Source organism: Miscanthus floridulus, chromosome 11, assembly GCF_019320115.1.
Source record: "Miscanthus floridulus cultivar M001 chromosome 11, ASM1932011v1, whole genome shotgun sequence".
NCBI classification, from domain to species: domain Eukaryota; kingdom Viridiplantae; phylum Streptophyta; class Magnoliopsida; order Poales; family Poaceae; genus Miscanthus; species Miscanthus floridulus.
In genome coordinates, this window is record NC_089590.1 from 63,478,378 (window position 1) to 63,504,162 (window position 25,785).

At 42.7% G+C, this 25,785-nt stretch overlaps 2 protein-coding genes across 7 annotated transcripts; both read right to left on the reverse strand.

Annotated features, from left to right (window-relative positions):
• Window positions 1-457: 457 nt before the first annotated feature.
• Window positions 458-11,967, reverse strand: LOC136493518 (ferredoxin-thioredoxin reductase, variable chain-like). 5 transcript variants are annotated; one of them, XM_066489616.1, is made up of 7 exons: window positions 11,344-11,967; window positions 4,893-5,025; window positions 4,707-4,801; window positions 2,379-2,447; window positions 1,649-1,731; window positions 1,437-1,556; window positions 458-1,337 (listed from the first exon to the last, which is right to left on the reverse strand). In XM_066489616.1, the coding sequence occupies exon 1, from the start codon at window positions 11,939-11,941 to the stop codon at window positions 11,456-11,458; it is 486 nt and encodes a 161-aa protein (XP_066345713.1). In that variant the 5' UTR covers window positions 11,942-11,967; the 3' UTR covers window positions 458-1,337; window positions 1,437-1,556; window positions 1,649-1,731; window positions 2,379-2,447; window positions 4,707-4,801; window positions 4,893-5,025; window positions 11,344-11,455. The 5 variants fall into 5 exon arrangements, with proteins under 5 accessions (XP_066345713.1, XP_066345714.1, XP_066345712.1 ...); XM_066489617.1 differs by having other exon boundaries at window positions 458-1,169; window positions 1,254-1,337; window positions 1,437-1,731; XM_066489615.1 differs by having other exon boundaries at window positions 1,437-1,731.
• Window positions 11,968-19,784: 7,817 nt separating this feature from the next.
• LOC136494676 (ethylene-responsive transcription factor ERF054-like) lies at window positions 19,785-21,964 on the reverse strand. Of its 2 annotated transcripts, XM_066490848.1 has the most exons (2): window positions 20,381-21,964; window positions 19,785-20,096 (listed from the first exon to the last, which is right to left on the reverse strand). In XM_066490848.1, exons 1-2 carry the CDS (start codon window positions 21,698-21,700, stop codon window positions 20,082-20,084), a joined length of 1,335 nt encoding a protein of 444 aa, XP_066346945.1. In that variant the 5' UTR covers window positions 21,701-21,964; the 3' UTR covers window positions 19,785-20,081. The 2 variants fall into 2 exon arrangements, with proteins under 2 accessions (XP_066346945.1, XP_066346944.1); XM_066490847.1 differs by having other exon boundaries at window positions 19,785-21,964.
• Window positions 21,965-25,785: the final 3,821 nt, after the last annotated feature.

The window sequence follows — 25,785 nt, forward strand, 5'->3', positions numbered from 1 at the left end:
GTTGAGCTCAGCAGACGGCGGCCCCGGACGGGGAGTGAGGAACTCTGCTGTCTAGAGTACTAGTGCCACCTGTACGCTTTTTTGAGTTCTGTCTGATGCAAATGTCTTTTTTTTTAAAAAAAAAGATGTAAAACCTTGTTGTGTTGTGCCTTATTGGATATTTACATGTCCAAAATTCTTTCTAGTAGTAGACTTTACTCGATATTAACAAAATACTAGTATATTACTCGTGCTAACGTTACGGTGACATTTAAAAAAAATAAATCATAAAACTATATCATATAAATATAATTTAGCACCTTGTTTTTGGAAAAAGGCAGAGCAATTAATGTATGAACTACTTGCCATTGCCATAAACCCATAATTTGGAATCCCATTAACCGTAATATTTCCAATCACATGATTCCAGGTTGCTATCATAGGATCTAGAAATATCAAAACAATAAACATCACAGCAAAAGTGCAAAACAGAGTACATGTTGATAGGCACAAAGAAGAGCTACAATCCTACAAGCACAAAGAGAAGCATCATCCATCAAATCATTCCAGTTGTAGATATCACCATCTTTACACAAAGAAGGTTCAGACAGATTACTCTTCCAATATCTTCGGCTAAAGTAAGATGATGAAGTGCCACCATCAGCAAAATCCACTGCTGAAAGAAGCTACAGTAAACACCACTTCTCATAAATTGTTGAACAGGTTGAGAGGACAGCATCTGCAGCTTTTACAGCTGTAATGGCCACCCATTCTGCTATAACTAACACTTCTTTGGAAACGATGACAAATGCACAAAAGCCTCGGACAGACACAATTGAGAAAATGCCTTTCAAGGGTAACAAAGAAATACTCAAATTAGTTGAATATTATTTGCAAATTAAATCTTGATGCAATGACACTCAGTTCTTCTGCATGTTTGAGAAAAAAAATCACAAACTAAATAAACAATTACCACTGACCTGGAGAGTACGAATGAAGGAAAGAAGGGAGCAGGAAGGCAAAAACATTTCAAGAGCATGCAAAATATTGTTAGAAAAAAATCATACTATGCTCAAGTTATTACCTTGCGGCTGGAAAGCATGAAGCAATCATGGCAAGCAAAGACCACTGCATTTGTTTTGCTTTAATCAGGAGTGCCTCCCCAGTTTTTTCTTTCTTTTTTTCACAGACTCCAAGAATGCAGAAATTTTCCATGGAATTATTGCCATCAACAGTAGCAAAAGATGAATCACTGCTTTCTGAAGGTATATTACCAGATGCTTTCCTTCGAAGTGACATCATATTTTCCAGAACAGTCAGTTTGTGAGTCCTCAATCTTGAATCCCAGATCTCTTTGGCTGTCCAGTGAACAAAACACCGACGGCAATAAATTAGTACATGGTATTCACAACAAGTTATCATCAGAAACCCTAAAATACAAAGATTAAGAAAATTACCACTTCATGCAAACACTCATGCATAGGTCATGTTATCACTCAATCTATCAAGTGTGCAATTTCATCCCGGAGATCAATAAGCATCTGTTTGAGGTCACCTGCTCGTGAACCCAGCTCAACCTTGACACATGAGTACATACATACATAAATAAAATCAAAATAAAGTTTGAGAAGTGGCCGCTGAAATTGATTCCAGAACGTAGTTTTTATACCAATGCTTGTTTACTTAGACGAAGCTGCTCCAGCACATCAGCTGTCAATCGATTTGGTAGAACTCTTCTAGCAATGTAGCCACCTGAGATGCAAGTGGAAAGCAATATTTGTCATCGAAGTTTTAAGTGCTTGCTGTGACCTATTTGGTAGAACTCTTCTAGCAATGTAGCCACCTGAGATTCAACACAAATGCAAAGACCTATGCGGCTCATAAACTTCATTTCACAATGAAATGAAAGCAAAAAACTACTAATTGCAGTAGTGAAGTACTAAGTCCACCATACCTAGAGGGGCACATTGAAAATGAAGAATCAACTTGGTAGGGCTCTTCCTACTTGTATCTCAAAGGAGCAGAGTCAAAAGCTGACGACAAATTAGTGGATTAACTTTCTGAAAGTGTTGCAATGACATTTGGGCTGTGAATTTGCAGTTGGGCTTCTGGAAGGCATATAAGAGATGGAAATAACTGGAAGCATTGTTGTTTGAATTCCACTGTGTGCAATTAGTAGTTTTTTGGAAATAAGAGATGAAAGTTGACTAAATTGAAATCCCAAGGAAATACGGGATGGGAGTAACAGCTTAAAGGTCTGAAGCCAATGATTGAGAAGCATGTAAGTGACAATGCTTAAATGGAGTATGCAATAAAACACACACCATCGTGTACAGTTTTTTTCTACAAGAAGAGCAAGAGTTATATGTAATATAAAAAGTTAGGACGCCGAGACTCACATGAGGCTCAATTTCCATTAGTCTCTGCTCCAATCTTTGTATTTTAGAAATAAGTGCAGCTTCAACAACCTGAACACATGGAAATCATGATGAAAGATCAGTTCATATTTCCAACTGACACTTTAAATTTACATGAAAATGCAACATTTTCTTAAAAGCATATTGCCCGTGCTAATGCTACGCGTCAAAAAATAAATCATAAAACTAAAATAAATCATGCTTAGAAAAAATAAATCATAAAACTAAAATAAGTCATGCAATCGGCGGGGAAGGCCTCGACGATGGCTGCTTTCTCCTAAATTTTGGTGACTCCTCCATGACTGCAAAGATGACAAGAGAAACCTCATAATGCCCAAAGTTCATATAGATAAGCTGCTCCACTATGTATATAGCCAGAATAAGCCAACAAAAATCTCCAACTGTTAGAGTATGGCAGGGGCCTATTGGGCCTGGGCTGGATGTATAGCCCATTAGTGTTAGGGTTAATTAGAGATAAGGGTCGCTTGCTTAGGAGTCAAGTAAACCTCTCTATATAAGGAGAGGATATGTATCAATCTAATCAAGCAAGAATTAAGAAGGAAATCCCTTCCCTCTTGCTCGGCCGTGGGCAAGGCCCCCGGCCGGCCTCCAGCCACCCTCGCGCGAACAGTGCCCGCGGGTACTGTAGCAGCCGCCTCTCCCTCAGCTCTCTCCCTCTCAATCCTAGCAACCACATAACAATCTGGTATCAGAGATCTCTGGTTCGATCATGTGGTTCGATCATGTCCACCCGTCGGTCATGTCGATCCCGCTGCCCTCCACCACCGTGCCCCCGCTCGCTGCGGCGGACCCGCCAGGCACCACCGCACCGCTGTCCGTGGTCTCCACGTCGGCTAGGGTGCCGCAATCCTCGCTGCAGATGGCCGCGGGTGCGTCGTCCTCCGCCGTGGGCGTCATGACGAACGAGCAGTTGACGGCGGCTGTCCTTGACCTCGGCAAGATGGTGGCCGGGATTCATGGGTTCCTGCTGGGGCCGCAGCCGAACCCGACGCCGACGTCCCAGCAGCAGCGCCTGCCGCCGCCGCCGCTGCCCCCAGCGTCTTCGACCGCCCCGATTCCCATCCAACAGCCGTGGATGCCGCCCTCTCCTTCGCCGATCCCGTCTTATGCTATGGCATCGACGATGGGGCCGGTGTACACGATGGCGAGCACCACGGCGGCCACGACGAAGGTTGCTCCAGCGCCCACCACCGGCGCTGTTGTCCTTTCCGGTGGACCGAGCCTCCAGCACCCATTCACCGATGGCATCTTCTATAGGGGCACCGGCGTCCAGCAGATCCAAGACGCGGGCGAGAAGTCACGGCAGATCGAGCCACCGACGGACATCGCGATGGAGCCGGCGGGAAAGATGCTTACACACCAGGTGTCGGCGGTTTCCCCCACGGGTGACGGGCATGCTGTTTTTCTCGCGGGCGGCGAACTCAAACTCTGCGGTGGCGGCGGTTGGGGAGGCGCTCCCCTCGTTGTTCTCCGTCGAAAGCCATCCGCTCTTCTTTGTGCGGTGCAGACTAGCATCCGTCCGGCAGGGAGAAGGCATGGTGTCACCGGCGGGAGCGTACTGCCTAGCACCGCCGCTTTCCGCCACCGACCACCACGAGGGCGCCTTCGCTGGCCGTTGTTGCGACTACTTCTAGGTGGCCATATACATGCACCCCCTTTCGTCAAGATGGTGTCCATGGGATCCAGGTGGTTGTCTACGTGCAGCTTATGCGTCGGGCTGGTGTCCCCATCAATTGAAGAGGCTGCAAAAATAAAGAGTTCACATCTATTTTCGGTCGATAATAATAAAATAAGCCGAGATGTAAAAGGTTTGTTTTTAAGTGATAGGTTTGTGTCGAGACATCGTTATAAGTTGGTTAGGTTGCAGCTCGAGGACGAGCTGCATGTACAGGTGGGGTGTAGTGTTAGAGTATGGCAGGGGCCTATTGGGCCTGGGCTGGATGTATAGCCCATTAGTGTTAGGGTTAATTAGAGATAAGAGTCGCTTGCTTAGGAGTCAAGTAAACCTCTCTATATAAGGAGAGGATATGTATCAATCTAATCAAGCAAGAATTAAGAAGGAAATCCCTTTCCTCTTGCTCGGCCGTGAGCAAGGCCCCCGGCCGGCCTCCAGCCACCCTCGTGTGAACAGTGCCCGCGGGTACTGTAGCAACCGCCTCCCTCTCTCAATCCTAGCAACCACATAACACCAACCTTCTATGATTTTTTTATTATTTTTCTAAAATTAAAAGTACTCAATGTACTCAGTAGCTAGAATAGAAAAGCTGTAGAAATAATGTTGCTTCATACCTTATCTTGATCATACATTCTGATATCTTTGATGATAAACATTAGACCAAATCATGAAAGAATGGTCGTCTGAAGCCAATATTATCTCGTGCGGTCTGATGAGCATCAAAAGAATGGTCGTCTGAACAGTTTATATACTTTAAAAAGATGGATACTTATTGAGTCAATAAAAACATGTTTACCAACCATAAGATCATCATAGAGTCCTGCAATTCGATTAGCAGCTGCAAGAACTGAAGTCCTCGAATTGAGTCCTGTTGGAATGCCAGCTTTGACAATAGATATTGTCTGATGCTCCATGGCCTCATGAATTGCAACTCTGGAATAGTAGCATAAGAAAACGGGGACTGTGTTAATGTGGTTTCGAGAGCAGACCAAAAAAGGAGATGTAATATGTTTATTCTAGTTTCACCAAACATATAAATTAATTGATGCCTGCCTGTCTTCATGTCTCATCTTGTCAAATTCATCGATACAAACTATTTTTATTTCTCCCAAACAAAGAACAAAGGTCACTAACAAATCAAATTCCACTACAGCTCGACAATTTGGCACACCTAATGCCATTGCTACCTCTATCCGATGAAATAGGTATCTCTTACCACCACAGTATAGCCTAAAATAATTTGCTGATCCAAACTTTTCGAGATGTAAAAAAACACGCCTTTAAGGTAAACCAAGACGGATGGGCAAACCCTAACCTCTGAATCGATCCCATTGATAGGAAGCAGGGTTCCTGGTGACCGGCGGCGCGAAACCGGAGGCCGCTGAGGACAGGAACCGGGGCAGGGGTCGCCACCACGGCTGCAATGCCTGAGGCCTCCCATGGATCCGGAACGCGAGCGCGAGAAGCCTTCTCCTCGCCATGGCAGCCCGAGCCGGCGGCCCTGAGCACGCGGCCGGTGATGGCCTCAGCTCGCCGTGGCCCCGTGCCCACGGCTGGGGCATGCCCTCGGCTGGCACCCCCGCATGGTTGCCCCGCTTCCCGGCTCCGTATGCGAGTGAGAGAGAGGGAAGGAATCGGAGGAGTCGCCGTCATGGCTGGAAGGCAGGGCGAGGAAGCAGTGGATTGTGTTTCAAAAAAAAATTCGGAAAAAAAAACTCCCTCACGGGATTGAACCGCCGCCGCTGGGCGTGGGCATGGGCGATGGAGGGCAGACACACATGAGCCGTCGGATTTGAATGAGTAATGAGAGAGAATGGGTAAGAGATAATCTGGTGCATCCGTTTTGATGGTGTTATGTTTTCTGGGTGCATTCATGGGTGTGGATGTAGCATAGGTCATGACTGTGGAGCAGGCATTTGTTGTGTAGTTGTAGATTTATTCTAACTAGTGTATTATAGAGGGGTAGATACTCATGCCCAATTTTCATTATCATGCCCAATTTTCACCTTAAAACCGTTATATAGTGTCGCACATCTGTCTATTTTGCTCTAACTTATCTTTATGGATATCTCTAACATGAGCAGGGCCCTGGTGCCAGAGAAGTGTAATGCCCTTTCGGACGAGTATAAAACATTGTATTTTTTTTTTCTTATAGGTTTTTGTAGAGCAAATGTGAACCAATGAAATAGTACTGTATCAATCTCAGCCGTACTATATTGAGCAAAAATTGTAGGAGAAAACAAAAAGAACACTACTTTGCAATGACCTCCAACCAAACACAAATTCTTCCAACATGGCTAGTCAGACAGAAATCATCGACCTTCCAAGTAAACAAACCCTACAATCGGAAGCGCCCTAGCAAATAGCCATACAGGAGAGAAGCTTTGGCATTGTTTTATACTCCCCAACTTTAAATTGTACGTAAGACTGTTGCAGGGCTAGCAGAGCATCGACATTCTTTTCTCCGAATGGGAAGGGCATCCGGCATCCCAGAGGGACTGCACTCCCCGTTTCATCATTGACGATGACGAGTTCACATGTTTCAAAGTCTGGGCAACGGCGAGTCTTTCGCCCTTGAGCCTTGATTCGTTGACGCAGCCCTTCCTCGGAGGCAGAGGGAAGCCAGGACCATGGCACTCTTTCAGTATTGGATATTGAGGCCAATCCGTCACCATTCATTCGTCGACTTTCACTTTGCACAGTACTATATCCGTCCGTAAAAGAATGCAATTATGGGATGCGTGTCGGTCAAAAAGTTCAAGTTTGACCAAATTTATAGTAAATATTATTAGCATTTATGTCTCCAAATAAATTTATTATAAAAATATACTTCCTCCGTCCCAAATTATAAAACGTTTGGTTTTTTTTACACCAAGTTTGATCACTCGTCTTATTCAAAAATTTGTGCAAAATATCACTTCTTTTGCCGTGGCTTGCTTTATTAATAAAAGTTCTTCAAGAATGACTTAAATTTGACTATGTTTGCACAAATTTTTTGAATAAGACAAGTAGTCAAATTTGGGGTAAAAAAAGTCAAACATCTTGTAATTTGGGATGGAAGAAGTATTCTATAACTAATCTAATTGTACTTATTTTGTATCATAAATGTTTGCACTTTTTTATATAAATTTAGTCAAAGTTCAAACTGTTTGATTTCTCGGGACGGAGGGAGTAACGACTACCGAGCAGGGTATCAAACTATACGAATCTGAGATGGAGTATTACATTTCATGAACCAACTGTAAAACAGCAAGTCCAAAAGTCACATGTACTTATGCCCGTCCTATTTGAAATTTTGACAACGTTTCCTTAATTCCTTCTATGTTTTTGGGTGTGACTGTGTGAGGATCTTTCTGCTGATGCAAAATTGCAAAGAGAGCAGAGTCCTTTCAGCAAAACTAATCAGCTACGGTATGGAATGGGTAGTATTACCTAAGAAGAAATCAGACAGTTGATGAACCTTGAAGTAGGTATTCCTCAAAGAAGAGATCAACATGGGTGCAATTATTTCAATAGTTCGAATTAATCAATTCTTTAGCAGAGTTATAATAAGCAGCCTGCAGAGTTGAATAAATAACCTGAGTACCAGAGCTTGTCGAAGGTTGAATCATGTGACTCAAGATGAAACAACTGACAACTTCGGCTGGGAATAAATAGCAGGGTTTATAGTAGATTTATCTTAATATGCATGATTGACTAAAGGTGTTTATGACTGATGCAGATGCAAAGTTCTTTGCTCCAGAAATTGCTGTACTTAAATGGATTTAACTAGAAATTCAAGAGGAATACAACACCTCATACACAAGATAGCTGTGGTCCTACCGCATTAGTTGGATCTGAAATTCTGGAATGCTAAAGGGGTCTAGATTATTTACCTTCTCGACGTTCCTACGAGGTTAGTGAAAAGATGGTACAAAATGCACAACTGAGCCTATGATATACTGAAACTTGGGTGTAGAACTTCAGTCTTGCAGAAACAAAATTTTGGCGACCAAATTTGTTGATTCTAAGCTATAACCATAACAGTTTAAGACCTCCACTAAGCTGAGAGCACAGTTAAGTTTATCGGAGGGAACACAGATTACTCAATTGAGGAAGGGAAAAGGCCCTGAAAAGCTGCTCAGGTTCGCAACAGGTAACCAAATTTGTTGATTCTGCAGATGTGGCTAGTCAGCGGAATTTTTACATGTAAGCAAGCAAGTGTTCATAAGAGAGAGCACTCCAATATATACTGCTAGTCTGCTAGAGGCAAATGCTTAAATGAATATAAGAGAAAAGACTAAAAGTTACTGATGGAGTAACTTATAAGGCTTCCAGTTACCATATTTTGCATAAGTGTTCGACTTGAAATAAACTCCTAGAGAAATAGTATCTTCCAGTTGTAGAAATTCCTTGGGGAAATGTAGCAAGAGATTTACTTTGAGTAAACTATCTTACTGGCAAGAAAGGTAACGATTATGGAAATGTTTAAAGTAGGAGCAGAATAAGATGCTGAAAGGTTAACGTACCTGATGGTCACTATTCCTAGATGTTGATGTTCCTGCAAAAAATATTATTCGCCCTGTTCGTTTGGGCTTGTTTGGCTGATAAGCCATGGCTGAAAGTACTGTTGGCTGATTTATTGTGAGAAAAAAATACTGTTTGTTGGTGCATGCAGTTTATTAGCTCAAATTAACTGATAATTTGTTTCACTGTTTATTGAAATAAGTGACTTGAGTTAAAAATTCTATGCACTTAGCATCTTTAAAGATAGCCAAGTTGCACTTTTATGCTGCAGCATAGTGGTAGGTAATAAACTGTGTCTCTTATATAAAGAAAAGCTTTGTGAAGTATCAATAGCACCAACAGAGGATGTTCTTAGGCCTTTGTAGCTCTAAATTGGTACATAATTTCTGTCTCTCACTGATATCACCATCTTCATTTTGACAGCCCTCAATGATAGAAAAGAATAAATGTCCATATCAGCCATAGAATTCCTCCAGCAGAATATGAATGGATTAGTCATGTTCTTGGGATTTTCAACTGTTGCAGTACCATTTGCCGATTATGCATGAATGATGGCTCTGGAAGCAGCAGAAGCTGATCAGAACTGATTCCCACCTGGTGACATTTTGAAATCTGAACACCTGTGCCCATCAGCGAGCTGTCTCCAGACATTTTGCCCAATATGAAGACACAAACATAGGTTGAATTGAACAAATATTCTTCAACACCCATCTGAGTCACTCATAGCATACTGAACAAGTGGTAACTAAATTGAAGGAAACATTATGTGGCAGTCTAAAACATCAGTCGTTGATTGTTCCAAGTTCTAACTTGTCAATTGTGCTTTGAATAAACAGTGCACAAGAATACTTGGCAGATAGGTGCATTGACTTGGGGAAAATAACATGTAAACGACATTTTCAGTCCATTAGTGGAAACAGCAAGCATCATGGACAGCTGTTTCTTCAAGTTATTACCCATTGAGAAAATATCTCAATTTGCTCCTTCTGCTGATACTATTTATTCAAGGTAAGTTAGGACTTTAAAGTTTTTCATTAATAGTGTGATAGAAAAGCCTGGCAGAAACACATGCGAGCGTATGCATATAACCATGTATTTTGCATATACGAGTAGATCAGTGCTCGGTCAGAAGATGACTGCCAGTGCATTTTCTGTAAAATGAATGTTTTGGCACATAAGCAAAGAAAAATAATGGAAATGGTCATTTTGTTAAGAAAACTCATATTATGAGATTTAGAAATTGCATGCAGCACACAAAAAAATACACTAGAACATTTAATCATTAGATCATCACTTGAACAGAAGCATTGGCGCTAAACTTGTAGTAACGAAATCATCTATAGAACAGACCACTGATAATTCAAATCTAAATACACACATTCCCTGAAAAAGAATATCATATGACAAGGTTGGAGCTTTTGTAAAAACCAAAGGGAGAGGTCTTTTTAGGCTGTGCAACCCCACATCAAGGACCAATAATAGAATAATTGAAAGCTAAAAGCTCAAAACGAAGGGGAAATATCCACCGGCGCAATACAAGCAGTCTCTAAGAGATGTTATCAGGAACATTGCTGCAGAAATAAAGCTAGGTGTGATTCACAAATTGCATCATAAGCATCATCGGGTTAAACTCAAAGAATCAGAAAATCCAGTTAGTCATGACCCTTACGTAGTTAGTCAAGTTTATATAGGTCAAATTCACTGCAAATGAGTTTCAGGCGTGCCAGTTTTAAGAAAGCTTGGGCTGGCATCTTTGCCCTTGCCTTCTGTTGTTGTATACTCCCTCCATCCCAAAAAGAGTGTCGCTATGGAGTTCGTGCCGGTCAAACTTTCTTAGCTTTGACTAGGTCTGTAGAAAATATCAGCAACATTTGTATCTCCAAATAAGTTCATTATCAAAATATATTCAGCGATTCATCTAATGATACTAGATCATACACCATAAGTATTAATATTTTCTTATATATATTGGTCAAAGTTGAAACCATTTGACTTCTCAGGAGTGAGAATGACACTCTTTGTGGGACGGAGGGAGTATCTTGAAAGAATACTCATGACCAATGCTATAGAAGTAACGAAGGAAATCAAGAAACATCTGAAGAGTAGATTTACAAAGCGATGCAACTAATTTTCATAACAGAATTGTTATGCTCATAATTTTTGGCAATCTTTATTCAATTTGCATGACTATCAGCAGATATATTGGCTTCTTATTTAATTATTTTACTTGGAAAAATCAGCCAATCAGGCCTCCTGTTTGAGCCATGATCAAGCTAGTTCTTATCATCCAAGTATCAAATTTAACTACTTTCCATCATATATCACAGTATCGCTCACCCCTAGAGATAACAATTTGTCTTGAACAATCAATAGAACATAATGCTGAACAGATTCGTCAGTTTATTCAATTTGCATGACTATCCGCAGATATATTGGCTTCTTATTTTACTTGGAAAAATCAGGCCTCCTGTTTGAGCCAGGATCAAGCTAGTTCTTATCATCCAAGTATCAAGCAAATCTAACTATTTTCCATCATATATCACAGTATCGCTCACTCGTAGAGGTAACATTTTGTCTTGAACAATTATCAATAGAACATAATGCTGAACAGATTCGTCAGTTTAATTACTTTGGATCATAGGTATCAACAAACATTCGAACAATTCCTCACATATGAAAATTTCAATGTTAAAGGGAGGAGAGGGGAGAAGTGCACCGCAAATAAGCAAACAAACAGCAACTTACTAGCAAAGTTGCAATCTCCTCGCACCCTCGACAACGTCCTCCTTTCGCAGACACGATAGTATACAGACGCCACAGACGCCGCTGAGAGCGCGTTATTCCCTAATCCAGAGCTCTATTCGTCCCCGACAATCTCGAACTCTTGCTCGCGGAGGTGGGCGATGATCCGGATCGGCTTTTCCTGGCCGTCAAGCTTGAGCTCGAACTCCACCTTGAAGGGGAGATTGGCCGTGACGCGCTTGCCCTTCCAAACGCCGATGTACTGCTTGACGACGCCCTCCATGCCGCGCAGCTCCAGGCCGGGCGCCTTGGCAACGTGGTGGACGCGGACGGGCGCCGTGACGCGCACGCGCTTCCCGACCTTGGGCGCAGCCGCGGCCTCCTCGGCAGCTACGTCATGGGACGAGGACACGTCGCTGCCGACGGCCACCCGGGGCGCCATGTGGAGGCGCGCGCACCACCGCGGCGGCGTGGGGACGAGACGGCAGCTGGCGGGCGTGGAGGCGGGAGGGAGGAAGCGGGTGCTGGGGTGGACGGGATCTGGCGAGGTGGAGCTGGAGGGGGAAGCGACGGCAGTGGCGGTGGCAGCCATGATCGCCATCGGGGACGGGAAGGTTGGTGGGCGGGTGGGGAACTGCGGCCCTGTTTGGTTGAGCTGTGGTCGTGAGAAAAAGCTGCTGCGGGTTGTGAGCTGTGGGAAAGCTGCTGTGGGCTGTGAGCTGTAGAAAAGCTGAAAACTGTTTAGTTAAACAAGTATAAAATATACCTTCTATCTTTATCTCTCTTAAAATAACTATGGAAGAGCTTTTTATTCCACAATTTTGAAAAGCAGAAAGCCAAAAACCAAAAACAGGGTTAAACCAGCTTTCAAAAATATACTACAGAAAAACAGCTGTTTCTGAAAAAACAGCCTCTAAAAACAGTCCCTTTGATTGAGCTTTTGGCTTTTAAGACCAAAAGCCAAAGCCCCAAAACCCAACCAAACAGGGCCTGCATCGAGCAGGCGGTGCGCACGTGAGGATTAGAGATGCGGGAGATGTGCCAGGAACCAGGATGGCAACGGGGCCGGGCCGGGTTGCTCGGGCTTTAGACACGGTGGGTGCGGGCGGCGGGCGGGATTCTTCAGGTCCAAAAGGCCGGACCGGAAGCGTCCGCCGAACGGCGCTTTATCCGGAGCAGAGCGCAACAATTTTATACGAGCAGCCCATTAGCGAGCGCGGCCCAGCCATCATCCACGCGCGATTATGCTGTGGAGGCAGGTAAGCAGTTACGTGTTTCTCTTTGTTTCATTTCTTATTATATTTCTTTTTTCTTCTTCTTTTCGTTTTTTTCATGTATTTTTTCTTTCACTTTTTTATTTTATTATCTTTTTATATTTGTTTATTTCTTGTTTCTTTCTAATTATGTTTTCTTTGACTCATGTTTTTTTATTTTTTTATCTTTCTTTATTATTTTTTCTTTTCTTTTTTCCTTTTGTTTTGTTTTCTTTCTTTTTTCTTGTTCTTTTTCTTCATTTTTTTATTCCTTTTATTTTCATGCTTCAATTTATTTTTTATTTTATTCTTATTTATATTTTATGTAAATTATTATTATTATTATTTATATTTTTATCTTTCTTTATTTCTTTTTTGCTTTTACTATAATTAATTATTTTATTTGTTTTATTTTTTTGTTCTTATGTTTTATTCTTTTTGTTTTTCTTTCTTTTTCCTTCTCCCTTTTGTCTTTATGTTTTCTATAGAGTTTTAATTTTTTTTCTTTTTCCATTTTATCCTAATTAATTATTTTTCCATGTTTACATTTTATTTTTTTATTTCACGAGATGTTCTATTATATATTTTGTAATGTTTAGTATATAATTATGCTCGATACGTGTGATATTTTATGATGTATTTTGTGATGTCCCCGTGGTATATACATGTTATGTTCTATGATATGTTTTGCGATGTTTATATAGTATACATATGATGTTTTATGTTGTATTTTTGTGGTGTTTACGTGTTATATATGTGATGTTTTATGATGTATTTTTTCGTGATGTTGACGTGGTATACATGTGGTGTTTCATGATGTATTTTGTGGTGTTCATATAGTATACATATGATGTACTATGATGTTTTGTGATGTTCACGTGTTATACATATGATGTTCTATAATATATTTTGTTATGTTCACGTAGTATACATATGATGTTCAAGTACTATGATGTTCTATGATGTATTTTGTGACATTCACGTAGTATACATATGACGTTCTATGATGTTTTTTAATGTTCACGAGATATACATATGATGTTCTAGGATGGTCTGATACAGTTATAATTGTAAACATATTTCAAAACTGAGACAAATCGTGTACATTATGTAGTGGTGAGGAATGATTGTTTTAAATTTTTTTGTCTCTCTCCTACACACTATTTTTATTTCTATTTTCTAGTTTATTTATCCTCTCTATGAGCTCATGTGATATACTGGTGGAGCTGAGAGCAAACACTCAGGTTGCAAGGTGGGCCAACTCATGGGTTGGGTTGTGATACACTCAGAGCTAAGAGCCATGCACAGCTTGCGGGACGGGCTAGCTCGCGTGGTGGGCTGCAATGGAGGAGAAGTGGTGGGCTGAGCGCAACTACGCAGAGCAAAGCGAGCGAATGATCGTGAATTTTTTCCCTGGTGCGGTGCTTCCGTCCGAACGGCCAGACCATAGCACTCCCTGGGTCCCAACAGCTAGGGGTTTTCACTCGTAGGGCCACGGGTTTACGAGTTCTAGATCTTGATGCTACCTGATGGTGTTGGACAAGGTTGCTAGTTGAAAGGTGTTGTTTGGGTGCTTGTGCAAGTGCTTGATGCTGGCTTCAAGGGGCTTGTTCAGAGTCTTGTAGTTTCAGATGGAGTGAATGCAATGTATTTTAGTTACCAAGATTGATAGTGTAATTGATTATGTGAGAATGTAATATTGACAATGTATTATTGAGGATTTGGTGAAGTAATGAATGTTGGGCCCACATTGCATTGGAAAGAATTGGAGTGTAATCTTAATAATTCAAAAGAATTTAATAGTAGTAAAGAAAAATGTTTACTGACTAAACCCATGTACATGATCTTAGAAAAGCATCATTAAAATGTTTACTGACTAATTGAAATCTCAATATTTGAGAGATGACTAGCAGGGCAACGGTCAAGATAATCTAGAAAGTGACCAAAATATTCTAGGTAACCCCATCTAGAGCGATAAATGTTTTCTTTATATAATAATTCTAATCATCCAATAATCTCTTACACAAGAATGACTAATGAACTTGACAAGAGCATATCTATGTCTGATATAAGCTTTTAGATGGTGACAAGAAATGTCTTTTCTATCAAACCTACCATCAAAACTATGCCCTGTCCTATGATATCCAATTAGACAAACGAGTAGGTCTTTTAGGTATTATATATTTTACAAAAGAGCCCCTAGAGGTACAAATGGGCCCTAAGCATTATCCTGTAGGGCTCCAAACTATGTAATTGGGCCATGAACACTAATAGGGTCCCTAATATCTAATACACCCCAACGGTAGCCCCTTAGCTATTTGGCTTTGACCAAAAGTACAAGACCCAATAGCTAAATACAACTAAGGGTGGCCCAATTACAACGCAATCCCAACACGTAGCTTTCGAATATACAAAGATAGTCTATGGATGATTTTATCTTTAGCTGTGTGTCGATCTTTGCTTGAGCCTCCATGACCTTGTCTTCGGCGGCAAAGTGAGTTTCGTGCGCATCAGACCTACGGTAATCAGCGGCTCGTGGAGAGGAAGGGATTATGATGAGATATTGGCGGCAAAGGGCGCGTGGCCAACATGAAGACCATGAAACCCAATCTGGACATCACCAATCCCCCTGAAGTAAGCCTCCAATGTCCATGGTGTGGCAGATGGATGTGAGAGAAGTGCCTTATGGCATCATCTCATGCACCAACAAAGCCCTCATCCTCCTCTACGCAGGTGTTGACGGTAGTTAACAACCATTTTAAACCATCAATATAACATGCATAAGGGCATAAATATAATCATCAACAAAGGTTTAGGGGTTTAAACTAACAAATTCCACGAGTTTTGATAAATATATATTTTCTGTAGGGTTTATCTAGAAAACCGTCAAGGTGGACCTAAATGTCAGACTTAATCACACTTATTCACAGCGAAAACAACCACATAAGGTTCCAGAAGACTCGAGAGGACACCACACCGAAGCGGAGGGTGAGACACCAGCCCCACCTACAGGCTGGCCGGCCCCTAGGGCCCACCTGTCAGCCCTCTGTTGTTATGTCAGTTCTTCACCGCCTCCTAGATTGCATCTACGCTGTTTATTCAAGTCGATTTGATCCGAGGGCTTAGGATTGATGCTCCGGCCTATATATACCAGCCCCTACCACCCCCCTTAGGCATAAGTCATTTGAGAAGACAGAAACCCTAATCATTCTTAGAGCTCCATCATATTTTAGGACATAGCTAGTTAGGCTAGGTCTAGAGGGAGGCAAGCAGGCTTCGCTTAGATTCTCGATCGTGTCAAGAGCGTGGTTTGGTATAATCTTTATACCTCATCTCTGTATCTCTCATTACTTTTATATGTTTGCTACAATTGTTATGACATTCATCTTCATATGTATCATATTCCTAGTTATAATGTTCATCGTCTATTTTGAGTATATGCTTAGTATAGTTAGATTATCATCATGTTCATGCATAAGTTCATATATCGCTTGCTCCAAAGTATACGGGGTGAGTGGTCGACATTGTGTAAGCGTGGTGCTTATACGTTGTTTACCTACGGATACACCCTATATTACGGGCCATGTGGTAGATCATGGATGTGACACTCCCGTTGAGTCCTTTGTAGTCCACTCCCCAAATATAGATATACAAGTAGGATCTAGTTACGAAAGATGACAAGCTTTGTTCTTAATCTTCCTTAGTAATATCCCTTATGTGTAGATATGAAGTTGATCTTAGCCATGACTACTAGGTGTAATTGCACTAATCAATGTATGCTTTGACTTATAATTAAGAATGACTTAGAAATTATTCCTCTAATATTCTACTTAACCATGCTAATGTCATAGAAAGGAGAACTCTAAGTGATCAATGATTAGTTATTATGCACTATTCATATATATATTTACCTCTTGACTTACCCCTGTTATGAGTAGAATATTGGTTATGGTTTATTTCTCCATCAATAGCATAAGTTATCAATATATGTCCTTGCCAGACCTTCCCTGTGGTAAAAATATAAATAACGATAACTGGAATATTTCTGGGTAAAGTGCTACAATGATATATTATATGTGTGCTTGTAGATTCCTTTCATTTATATATATTCTTTCTAGTCATATGAAATATTAAAGTACTTCTTAGTGTCATTCTAGAAGTGGCACTAGGTAGTACCAACAAGCATTTCTGACACCAACACTAGGGATGACAACTTAGTAAAAGATGCTAAGGAATGTCAACAACATAGGGTGACTACTTAAAATAAGTGACACATTAATAAATACCAACAGCAGGCCTCTCTAGTATCCACATGGGCTACCTGGTCTACGGCGCCTCCACCAACTCCATCTCCTAGATCCCCAGCCTTCCTGATTCACTCAACTGCATGCACCGAGTTGTCGTCCTCAGACGCCGTGGGGAGGGTTCCTACATTCTCGTAGAACTCATTCGTCGTGGTTTGGATGATGTCGTGCTCTACCTGTGGTGGTCAACCAGCAACCAATAGGGGTCGATGGGTCAGGACTCAGGATTGTGGCTCGCTTTCCTCCTCATCTATTTATCGTCACCTACTCTTAGGCTAAACTTTTTCATTTTTAGTGGAAACGGGCTAGCTGGGGATTCGATCACTGAGTGCGCGACAGCAGGGTTGGGGTGGGAGCAACATTGATGCTAGGTTGAGGGATGATACAAAGAACCACGACCCTCGGATTGAGTTGAAGCCTCCGAGGGAGGATCGTGGGCCTTTTGATTCTAATGTTGTTGTATTCCTAGGTATAAATTGTGTGGTACATAGAGGTTGAACTATCTCAGCGGGGGACACAATTTGGAGTATAGTAGCTTTGTTTTGATTGTTCCTTTATAGTGTAGATACTCTCATACGTACACGACTCTGACCCCTAGCCTCAAATCGTATCTTAGTATCTTACGCATGATGGAAGGCTAAGATAAATACGATGTCTAGATCGAGCATATATTATTATTATTATGGTAAATTACTCCCATCTTATTATGGATGATGAAAGGCTAACATGTTTAGATCGAACATATATTATCATCATCATCATCATCATCATCATCATCATCATCATTATTATTATTATTATTATTGTTGTTGTTGTTGTTGTTGTTGTTATTGATATTGTTGTTGTTATTATTATTATTTGTAATTATTATTATTATTATTATTGTTGTTGTTGTTGTTGTTATTTATATTTATATTATGGAAAATTATTTCCTACTCTAAGGGTGTAGTTAGGGCGTGTTTACCTGGCGCCTACTGACGTCGCACCTAAGTTACGACCCCGCTAAAAGTTTGGCACTGAAAACGTTTGCTAGAACCGCGGTGAGATTTGGCGTAGAAAATGAACCGGGCTGCCATGATGAGACCGCGGCATGCCGTAACTGCGGCACAAACACGTGCCCAAACTGCGGCGTGGACGGTGCGGCATAGTAAGGCGTGAATTAAACGCACACTTGCTCCCATGTGTATCTCTAGATTTAAAGTGTATATGGCCTAACGAAGTGTGTGTAGACATAGTATATGATCATATTAGACCATCTAAGGCGGTATGAATGTTAAGTATGCAAGTTATACATCGAATAAACGGTTATACTTATTTTAAGTCTACAGGGCTCAAAAGACGACTATAAGGTACTACTTGCCGTAATTGCATCCAGTTCATTTTTTCTATGCAAAGATATTTTACTTATACATATCTATTTGTTTCTGCTAGGAAAGCAATTAATGTAGGAGCAAGCAAGGCAGGAACAAGCAGGAAGAGGAAGTATTGAATGACTTAGCACTAGGCTCAGGGATTAATTAAACATGTTAACTTGTATTTTGAATATGAATATGTTTGGGCTGTATGTTCTGCTTATGCATGCACAAACCCTCAGTTCGATCTAACTAATGCATGGTCTGTTGTTTTATTAACTCCCTTAAAACTCAAACTTTGTGAGCATTCATCTAGCTTCTCTTCACTATTTCCAGCTTTTATCTTTCTTCAAACAGCATGCCACCTCCAAATCCTTTATCTTACTTCAAACAGCATGTCACCTCCCAATGCTTCATCGCTGACTGCTTACTTCAAACAGCATGTCACCTCCCAATCCTTCATCGTTGACCGCTGACGAGCTTATCCACCATGTGTGTCACCAAGTCTGTGTCCCGGCGCCTCTTGCTGCCTTTTCCGGCCACTTGATACCTGTCGTCAAGCCATCCTAACGCCATAGCCTCCCATCTAGCTAAACCCATTATCTGGACTCCATCAACACAAACCACAAATACTAACCTTGGCCCAAACCCTAAGACCCCATTTGGTGAAGCTCCAGTCCCAGTTACTTCGTGAACTATAGCAAATATGGTCAATTTTTTTCTCTCTTATGAAAATGAACTAGGAGCTTGTGAGATCATTATTTTTTGTTTCACCGGCTCTAGCTCCTCCATGCACTGAAAGCGGGCCTAAACTCGCTGGATACTTTGCCATAGCTCGAGAAGAAGAGCCAAACTTATGAAAAACAATAGGAATGGTTTGACAAAAAAAACTAAATTTGGTAGGGACCGGGGATAGAAAATGCTAGGCGAACTATTTCTCAACCTTAATACAAAGATGCGTAAACCTTTTGCGTATTTGAGAAAAAAAAAACAAAATGCTAGTTGAAATTTAGCTTTCCTAATTTATTTTTTCTTCGATCATGATGTCCCATGGAGTCCTTTAGTGACTGAAGAAGGGTCAATTAACCAAGCGCCGCATGTTCATGTTGGAATGAACTACTCGAGCATAAAAAATGGTTACTACTATGCACTTACATTATTTGAACTCTTAAAGCTACTTCTTCTAATCATAAATACAATTTCATCGTTCTAATAAATCAAAACTTTAAACTTTGACTATCAGTACTATTAGATTTATTGTATTAATTCTTTTGATTTGAGATTATCTTTTGTAGATATTGCTAGTTAATTGAAGTTTAAAATTCATGACTTAGGACAGAAGTACATATATAGAGTTATATTTGTGAATTAAAGAAAATTCTAACGTTATTCAAATCATTATGGGATATTCATGATCAAGAAGACCAAGATATATACCCTCTATATTTAAGAATTCTGAAGTAGTAACAAAACTCGGATGCACGCACTGGATGCCTGACAATTCAGTGCAATGCATGGTTGAAAACCCTAAATTGTGTATGAAAGGTAAGAGTGTACAGGAAAATAAATCATATATAGTAGAACAATACAACATACATAAACTGATCAACATAATTTTCCCAACACTAGGAGGTAGGAACCCATAGCTAAATTAGTGACGAAGCCATCTCACATGAAACAGTGGGGACATAATGTTGCAACAAATTGAAAAACACGTTGAAGAGTATAGGAAACATCTAAAACACTCGTGAGTCTGTCTATTGAGGATGCTGTTGCAGATCACGGGTGAGAAATTGACTGGTTGCCCTAGTAGCTGACCAAAATATTGCAGCCTAGAGCATAGTTTCCTGGTGAATTTCAGAAGAAGCATTTGATGAAGAAAGGCATGGCCGGATGGTTCTTATAAATAATGCTGATGCGAAATGAATCTGTGTGATGCCGCAAGTTGTCTAAAAAACCTGAAACCTGCGTGCATCTCTATCCTACTAGCTAGTGCAATTTCTGCAAGTAATCAACGTGCAAGAAAAAGAATGAGATCAGCAAAGGTACTTGGATGTGCTGTTTAGTCCATGAAGGTAGGCGAATGAGGAGACTGTGAGTGAAGGGGGGAAGAAGAAGAAGCAGGTGTTACCGGGACGTGATCGCATGACATGTCCGTCCCGGTTGCCGCCGCAGTTGTCGCTGTGTTTATGCTGGGCTCATCACCGGCGAAGCGCCCGTGATGGAGAAAGAGGCCGCGAGTGCTATCAATGTCGTAGTCCCAGAAGGAGCTTCCTGGGCCCCACGCGTTGAACCATGCCTCGTCGGCAGGACCCCACTCGCTGCCAGCAGGAGCCTCCGGCGAGTGAATCATTTGACCCGAGTGTGGCCAAGTCGGCTCACCAGAGCTGCCTTCTAGTTCTAGCTGCGACGATGTCGCAACTGGAGGCTGTGGCTGCTTGTCCGACGATCCTTCAGCGTCCGGCGGCGTTTGTTGCGTGTTTTCCTCGCCCGGAGTCTGTGGAGGCGACGACGACGAAATGGAGCCCGACGCGGCGGCAGCTGTCGGCGCGGCCGCGGACGTGGCGCTGGTGCGGCCGCTTCCCCAGGCGTGGCCCTTCCCGAAGAACCGGTCCGGGAAGTTGAGCCGCGCGTTCTCGCCGCGGAGCTTGAAGGCCTCGCGGTCGTACGCCATGGCGGCGTCCTCGGCGGAGTCGAACGTGCCGAGCCAGAGTCGCGTGCGGTTACGCGGCAGCCTGATCTCGGCCACCCACTTCCCCCAGTGCCGCTGCCGCACGCCGCGATACAGCTTCTGAGGCGGCGGCGGCGGCGGAGCCCGCAGCAGGTGCTGGTACAGCGAAGGCAGCACGCCCGCGGCCTGCCCGCCGCGCGGGCTCAGGTTCAGCGCCTCGCTCCAGTACCGCAGCAGATGCTGCTGCTGCGGGCCCTCCGGCAGCAACAACTGCGCCTGGTACTGAGTCGGCGCGCCGAACGATATCATCTGCTGCTGCTGGCGCTGCAAAGGCGCTTGATGAGCCTGCTGCTGTTGTGGCGACGCCGGCTGTGATGACACACTGGCGGAGTGCTGCTGCCACGGCGGGAGCTCCAGCCGCGGGGTGCTGCCCACCGGCGCGGAGGAGGGCTCGTACGCGAACGGGAACAAATGCCGCGCCGAGGGCGGCGACAGCGGCGCCGGCGAGGTGGCGCCTGCAGCGCTGGCACGAGGGGAAGGCGGCGCCGACGAAGACGTCGTCGACGACAGCGACGAGGCGGACCGCTGGAAGCGGTCCGGCGCCCGTCCGATCTTCTTGAGCGGGCGCAGCAGTGCCGCTGACGCGTCCTCCATGACCGGCGCCAGCTGCCGCCGCGGCTGTATGGGCGTGACGCCTTTGCCCTTCCACCTCCTGCCCCCACGACCGCCCCCCGCGCCACCGCCACCGCCACCTCCACTGCTCTCGCTCGACGCGTCCATGCCCCGACCGGCAACCGATGCCAAGATGCGCGCAACCGAAATCCCCAGCAGTGCAGTGTGCAGCAGCGCGCGCCCCCGGCCGCCCGCGGCGCTACAGCAACAATATATAGACGACAAGCGCCTCGTAAAAAAACCAATCCCTTAGACCAACTTGCAGCAAGGGAGCACGGACGGGCGAACGAACTGCCGGCGAAACGATTCGCTCCGCTCGCGGGCGACCGGCGGCGCAGGGAGAGCTAGGCAGCTAGCGTGTGCGCGTGGTGTGGGGCGTTTGGTTCGGGAGGTTCCGGAGACGCGTGCGACCGAATCGTTTCGCTTATAAAGGTCGTGTACCTCGTGGGGTTCACGAAGCAAGAAAGCTACGCGTGATGTCTCACTCAGCTCGCCTCGACCTAAACGGTGACTCAACATGTTCACTCGTTGATTTCACCTAGGCCTTATTTAGATTGTAAATTTTTACAATCTGGACACTGTAGCATGTTTCATTTGTATTTGACAAATTTTGTTTGATCATGGACTAACTAGGCTCAAAAGATTCGTCTCGTGATTTACAATCAAACTGTGCAATTAGTTATTTTTTTTACCTACATTTAATGCTTCATGCATACGTCTAAAAATTGATGTGATGGAGAAATAGTGAAAAAACTTGGAACTTTGAGGTCATCTAAACAAGGCCCTAGACTTTATCAGCCAGTCAATAGTATTTTTCTCTCAACAAATCAGCACCAATCGACGAGCAGGCTGTTTGCTGTGAGCCAGGAAAGGCCCCGCCTCGCATTGACTCGTGGAGAGCCCTCGAATGCCGACATGTTCGGCACAGATCTTGACGCCATGGTCGGGACCGCGACATGTGGGCTTTTCTGTTGCTGTCACCACGGTGTGGACGGCACTGATCGCTCGCTAGATTTTGACCCGGCCCTTCTCCGTTGCTTTCCTTGCACTCCAATCTGCCCCCTATGATGTTATTCCCCCACACATGGCAGTGACTTGTTTTTAAATTGAAGTTTTTGGGAGTTTCGAGCCAATCCCATCACGCCCACAATTATTTGCCTTGATGCGTCTAGGTTACAATAGTAGACCGTTTAGCAATGTTGTCGGTACTACCAATTCAAGGTAGGTACGAGGGCACATGCTCAACCAGTATGATTAATAAGGCATCTTAGGGTCTATTTGGCATGGCTCCAGTCCCGCTAGCAGCTTCTGTGGAGGAGTCGTACCAAACACTTTAAGATGATAAGTTGGTTTCTGGTGAATAGTAGAGGAGTCGGAACCGTTTTTATGTCAAAAGCCAAAGCCAAAAACGTGGCTCCGTCCTCGTCAAGTGTTGCGATTCTTCCGTAGGAACCCTGCTAAACAGGGCCTAACAGTAGCAGGAGTCATCTTCCAACTGTAAAAGTTGTCCATATAATGGATAGAGAAGAAGTGCTCTAATTTTATAGAACCAAAATCAGTGACCCCAAATAAATACACCATGAAATTGTATCTAATGATACTAATATGATACCATAAGTAACGGTGCTTATATGTATAATAAATCTGGACAAAACTTTATATCATTTAACTAAGAGTAATTCTATAAGTTTATTTGTCTTAGGATGGAATGAGTTTTCATAGCAACTCCAACTCCAAAGGACTAGCTACAACGTATTATCTGATTTAGGGAGTAATAGAGGAATTAAAGTTTGCCAACACCTTGGAGTACTATGTTCTAGACTGTATCAGTTGTTGTGGGCCTGTTTGGAGAGCCCCAACACTAAAAATCAGATATGCGTTTTCAGCTAGTAATTTTCTCCCTTTTACATTGCTGACCTAATAAAAATCATCTACCTTGTTGTAACTTATTAGAGATGCCCTTAGGGCATATCGAACATATGTATAGTCAACTACTAATGGTTATGAGAATATATGACACATCATTAGATAGTACATCCAATGAATTAGTTATAACATGCTCTTCTGATTTAATCATAATTCACCTATAATTGGGTATTATTTTTTTTGAAATGAATCTTGAATTATGTTATATATAGACCTGCTACTAGCTAGTTAGAAGCTAATCCATCCGTTCTAAATTATAGTTCGTTTGACTTTTTTGACCTCAAGTTTGACCGCTCGTCTTATTCAAAAAAAAATTATGCAAACATAATCAAATTTAAGTCATTTTTGAAGAACTTTTATTAATAAAGCAAGCCACAACAAAAGAAGTGATATTTAGCACAAATTTTTGAATAAGACGAGTGGTCAAACTTGGTGTCAAAAAAGTCAAACGAACTATAATTTAGAACAGATTTAGTAGCAATTTTCTCTCCGCTCTTCATCAACTGTTCTCCACGTAGGACAAATAATGACGAGGACTTATTATACAGTAGGTAAGAGAACCTATGGAAGTGATTAGCTTTCTTAATTGTTTTTTTGGAGAAAGATTAGTTTTCTTAATCGCACGCCAGATGGGGCTCCAATGGGATTTTGTCCATGCGTGCTTCCCCCTTGGCTAGTTCGTACGAACTGCCAGAAGGAGAATGAATTAACTAGATCATCTCCTTTCTAAACCTGTATTCTAGCTTATCCCCTCCGAATTGGTTAAGGCTAGTGGTAGGCTTTGCTGAATAAACTAACATGGTAACCTAAAGCTATGCTTGTTGTTGGGGCAGTGTCCCTACTAATTTAGGCCCCTCCCCACGTTATTTGTCCTGGGGATCGCCATGAATTGCTCGATCGAGGTAGCATGCATGCTGTTCTCTGTTCTGCGTGCTGTTTCCGGCCCGGAACTAACTGTGAGCATCCATGCACACTGTACCATAGCCAACAATTAGCGTCACACAACGGTCGCTAAAATATAATATTAACAACCAACAATTGATCGCTACAAAATTTCAATGGAGTATCGGTCGCTATTTTTACTTGCCGCGACCGATAATCGGTTGGTGTATATATTTCGCAGTTTCCTCGAATAATCGGTCGCTAAAAATGCATATTAAGGTTCAATAATTGATCGCTATAGCCTGGTTTTACTTTTGTGCGCTCGGCCCAACCCACTCGCGTGCAGTGAAATTTGCGTGGCCCACCTGTCATAGTGTCATCCAAAACCCTATCTCTAGCCCCACCCACCCTAGCGCAGCCGCCATCCCTCTCAATCTCACTGACTCAACTCGACACCAGCGCGCCGCTCACGAACTCAGCTCGCGGGTGCCATCCCTGCCGAGGCCGTCATGCTCGCCATAGTAGCCACCGTCCCGCCGTCGCGGCCGCCTCCCAGCCGTCACGGCTGCCATCCCCGTTGCTGCGGCCGTCGTCCGGTCCGCCGTGCTCGCTTTTTTGTTTCACCGGCTCTAGCTCCTCCATGCACTGAAAGCGGGCCTAAACTCGCTGGATACTTTGCCATAGCTCGAGAAGAAGAGCCAAACTTATGAAAAACAATAGGAATGGTTTGACAAAAAAAACTAAATTTGGTAGGGACCGGGGATAGAAAATGCTAGGCGAACTATTTCTCAACCTTAATACAAAGATGCGTAAACCTTTTGCGTATTTGAGAAAAAAAAAACAAAATGCTAGTTGAAATTTAGCTTTCCTAATTTATTTTTTCTTCGATCATGATGTCCCATGGAGTCCTTTAGTGACTGAAGAAGGGTCAATTAACCAAGCGCCGCATGTTCATGTTGGAATGAACTACTCGAGCATAAAAAATGGTTACTACTATGCACTTACATTATTTGAACTCTTAAAGCTACTTCTTCTAATCATAAATACAATTTCATCGTTCTAATAAATCAAAACTTTAAACTTTGACTATCAGTACTATTAGATTTATTGTATTAATTCTTTTGATTTGAGATTATCTTTTGTAGATATTGCTAGTTAATTGAAGTTTAAAATTCATGACTTAGGACAGAAGTACATATATAGAGTTATATTTGTGAATTAAAGAAAATTCTAACGTTATTCAAATCATTATGGGATATTCATGATCAAGAAGACCAAGATATATACCCTCTATATTTAAGAATTCTGAAGTAGTAACAAAACTCGGATGCACGCACTGGATGCCTGACAATTCAGTGCAATGCATGGTTGAAAACCCTAAATTG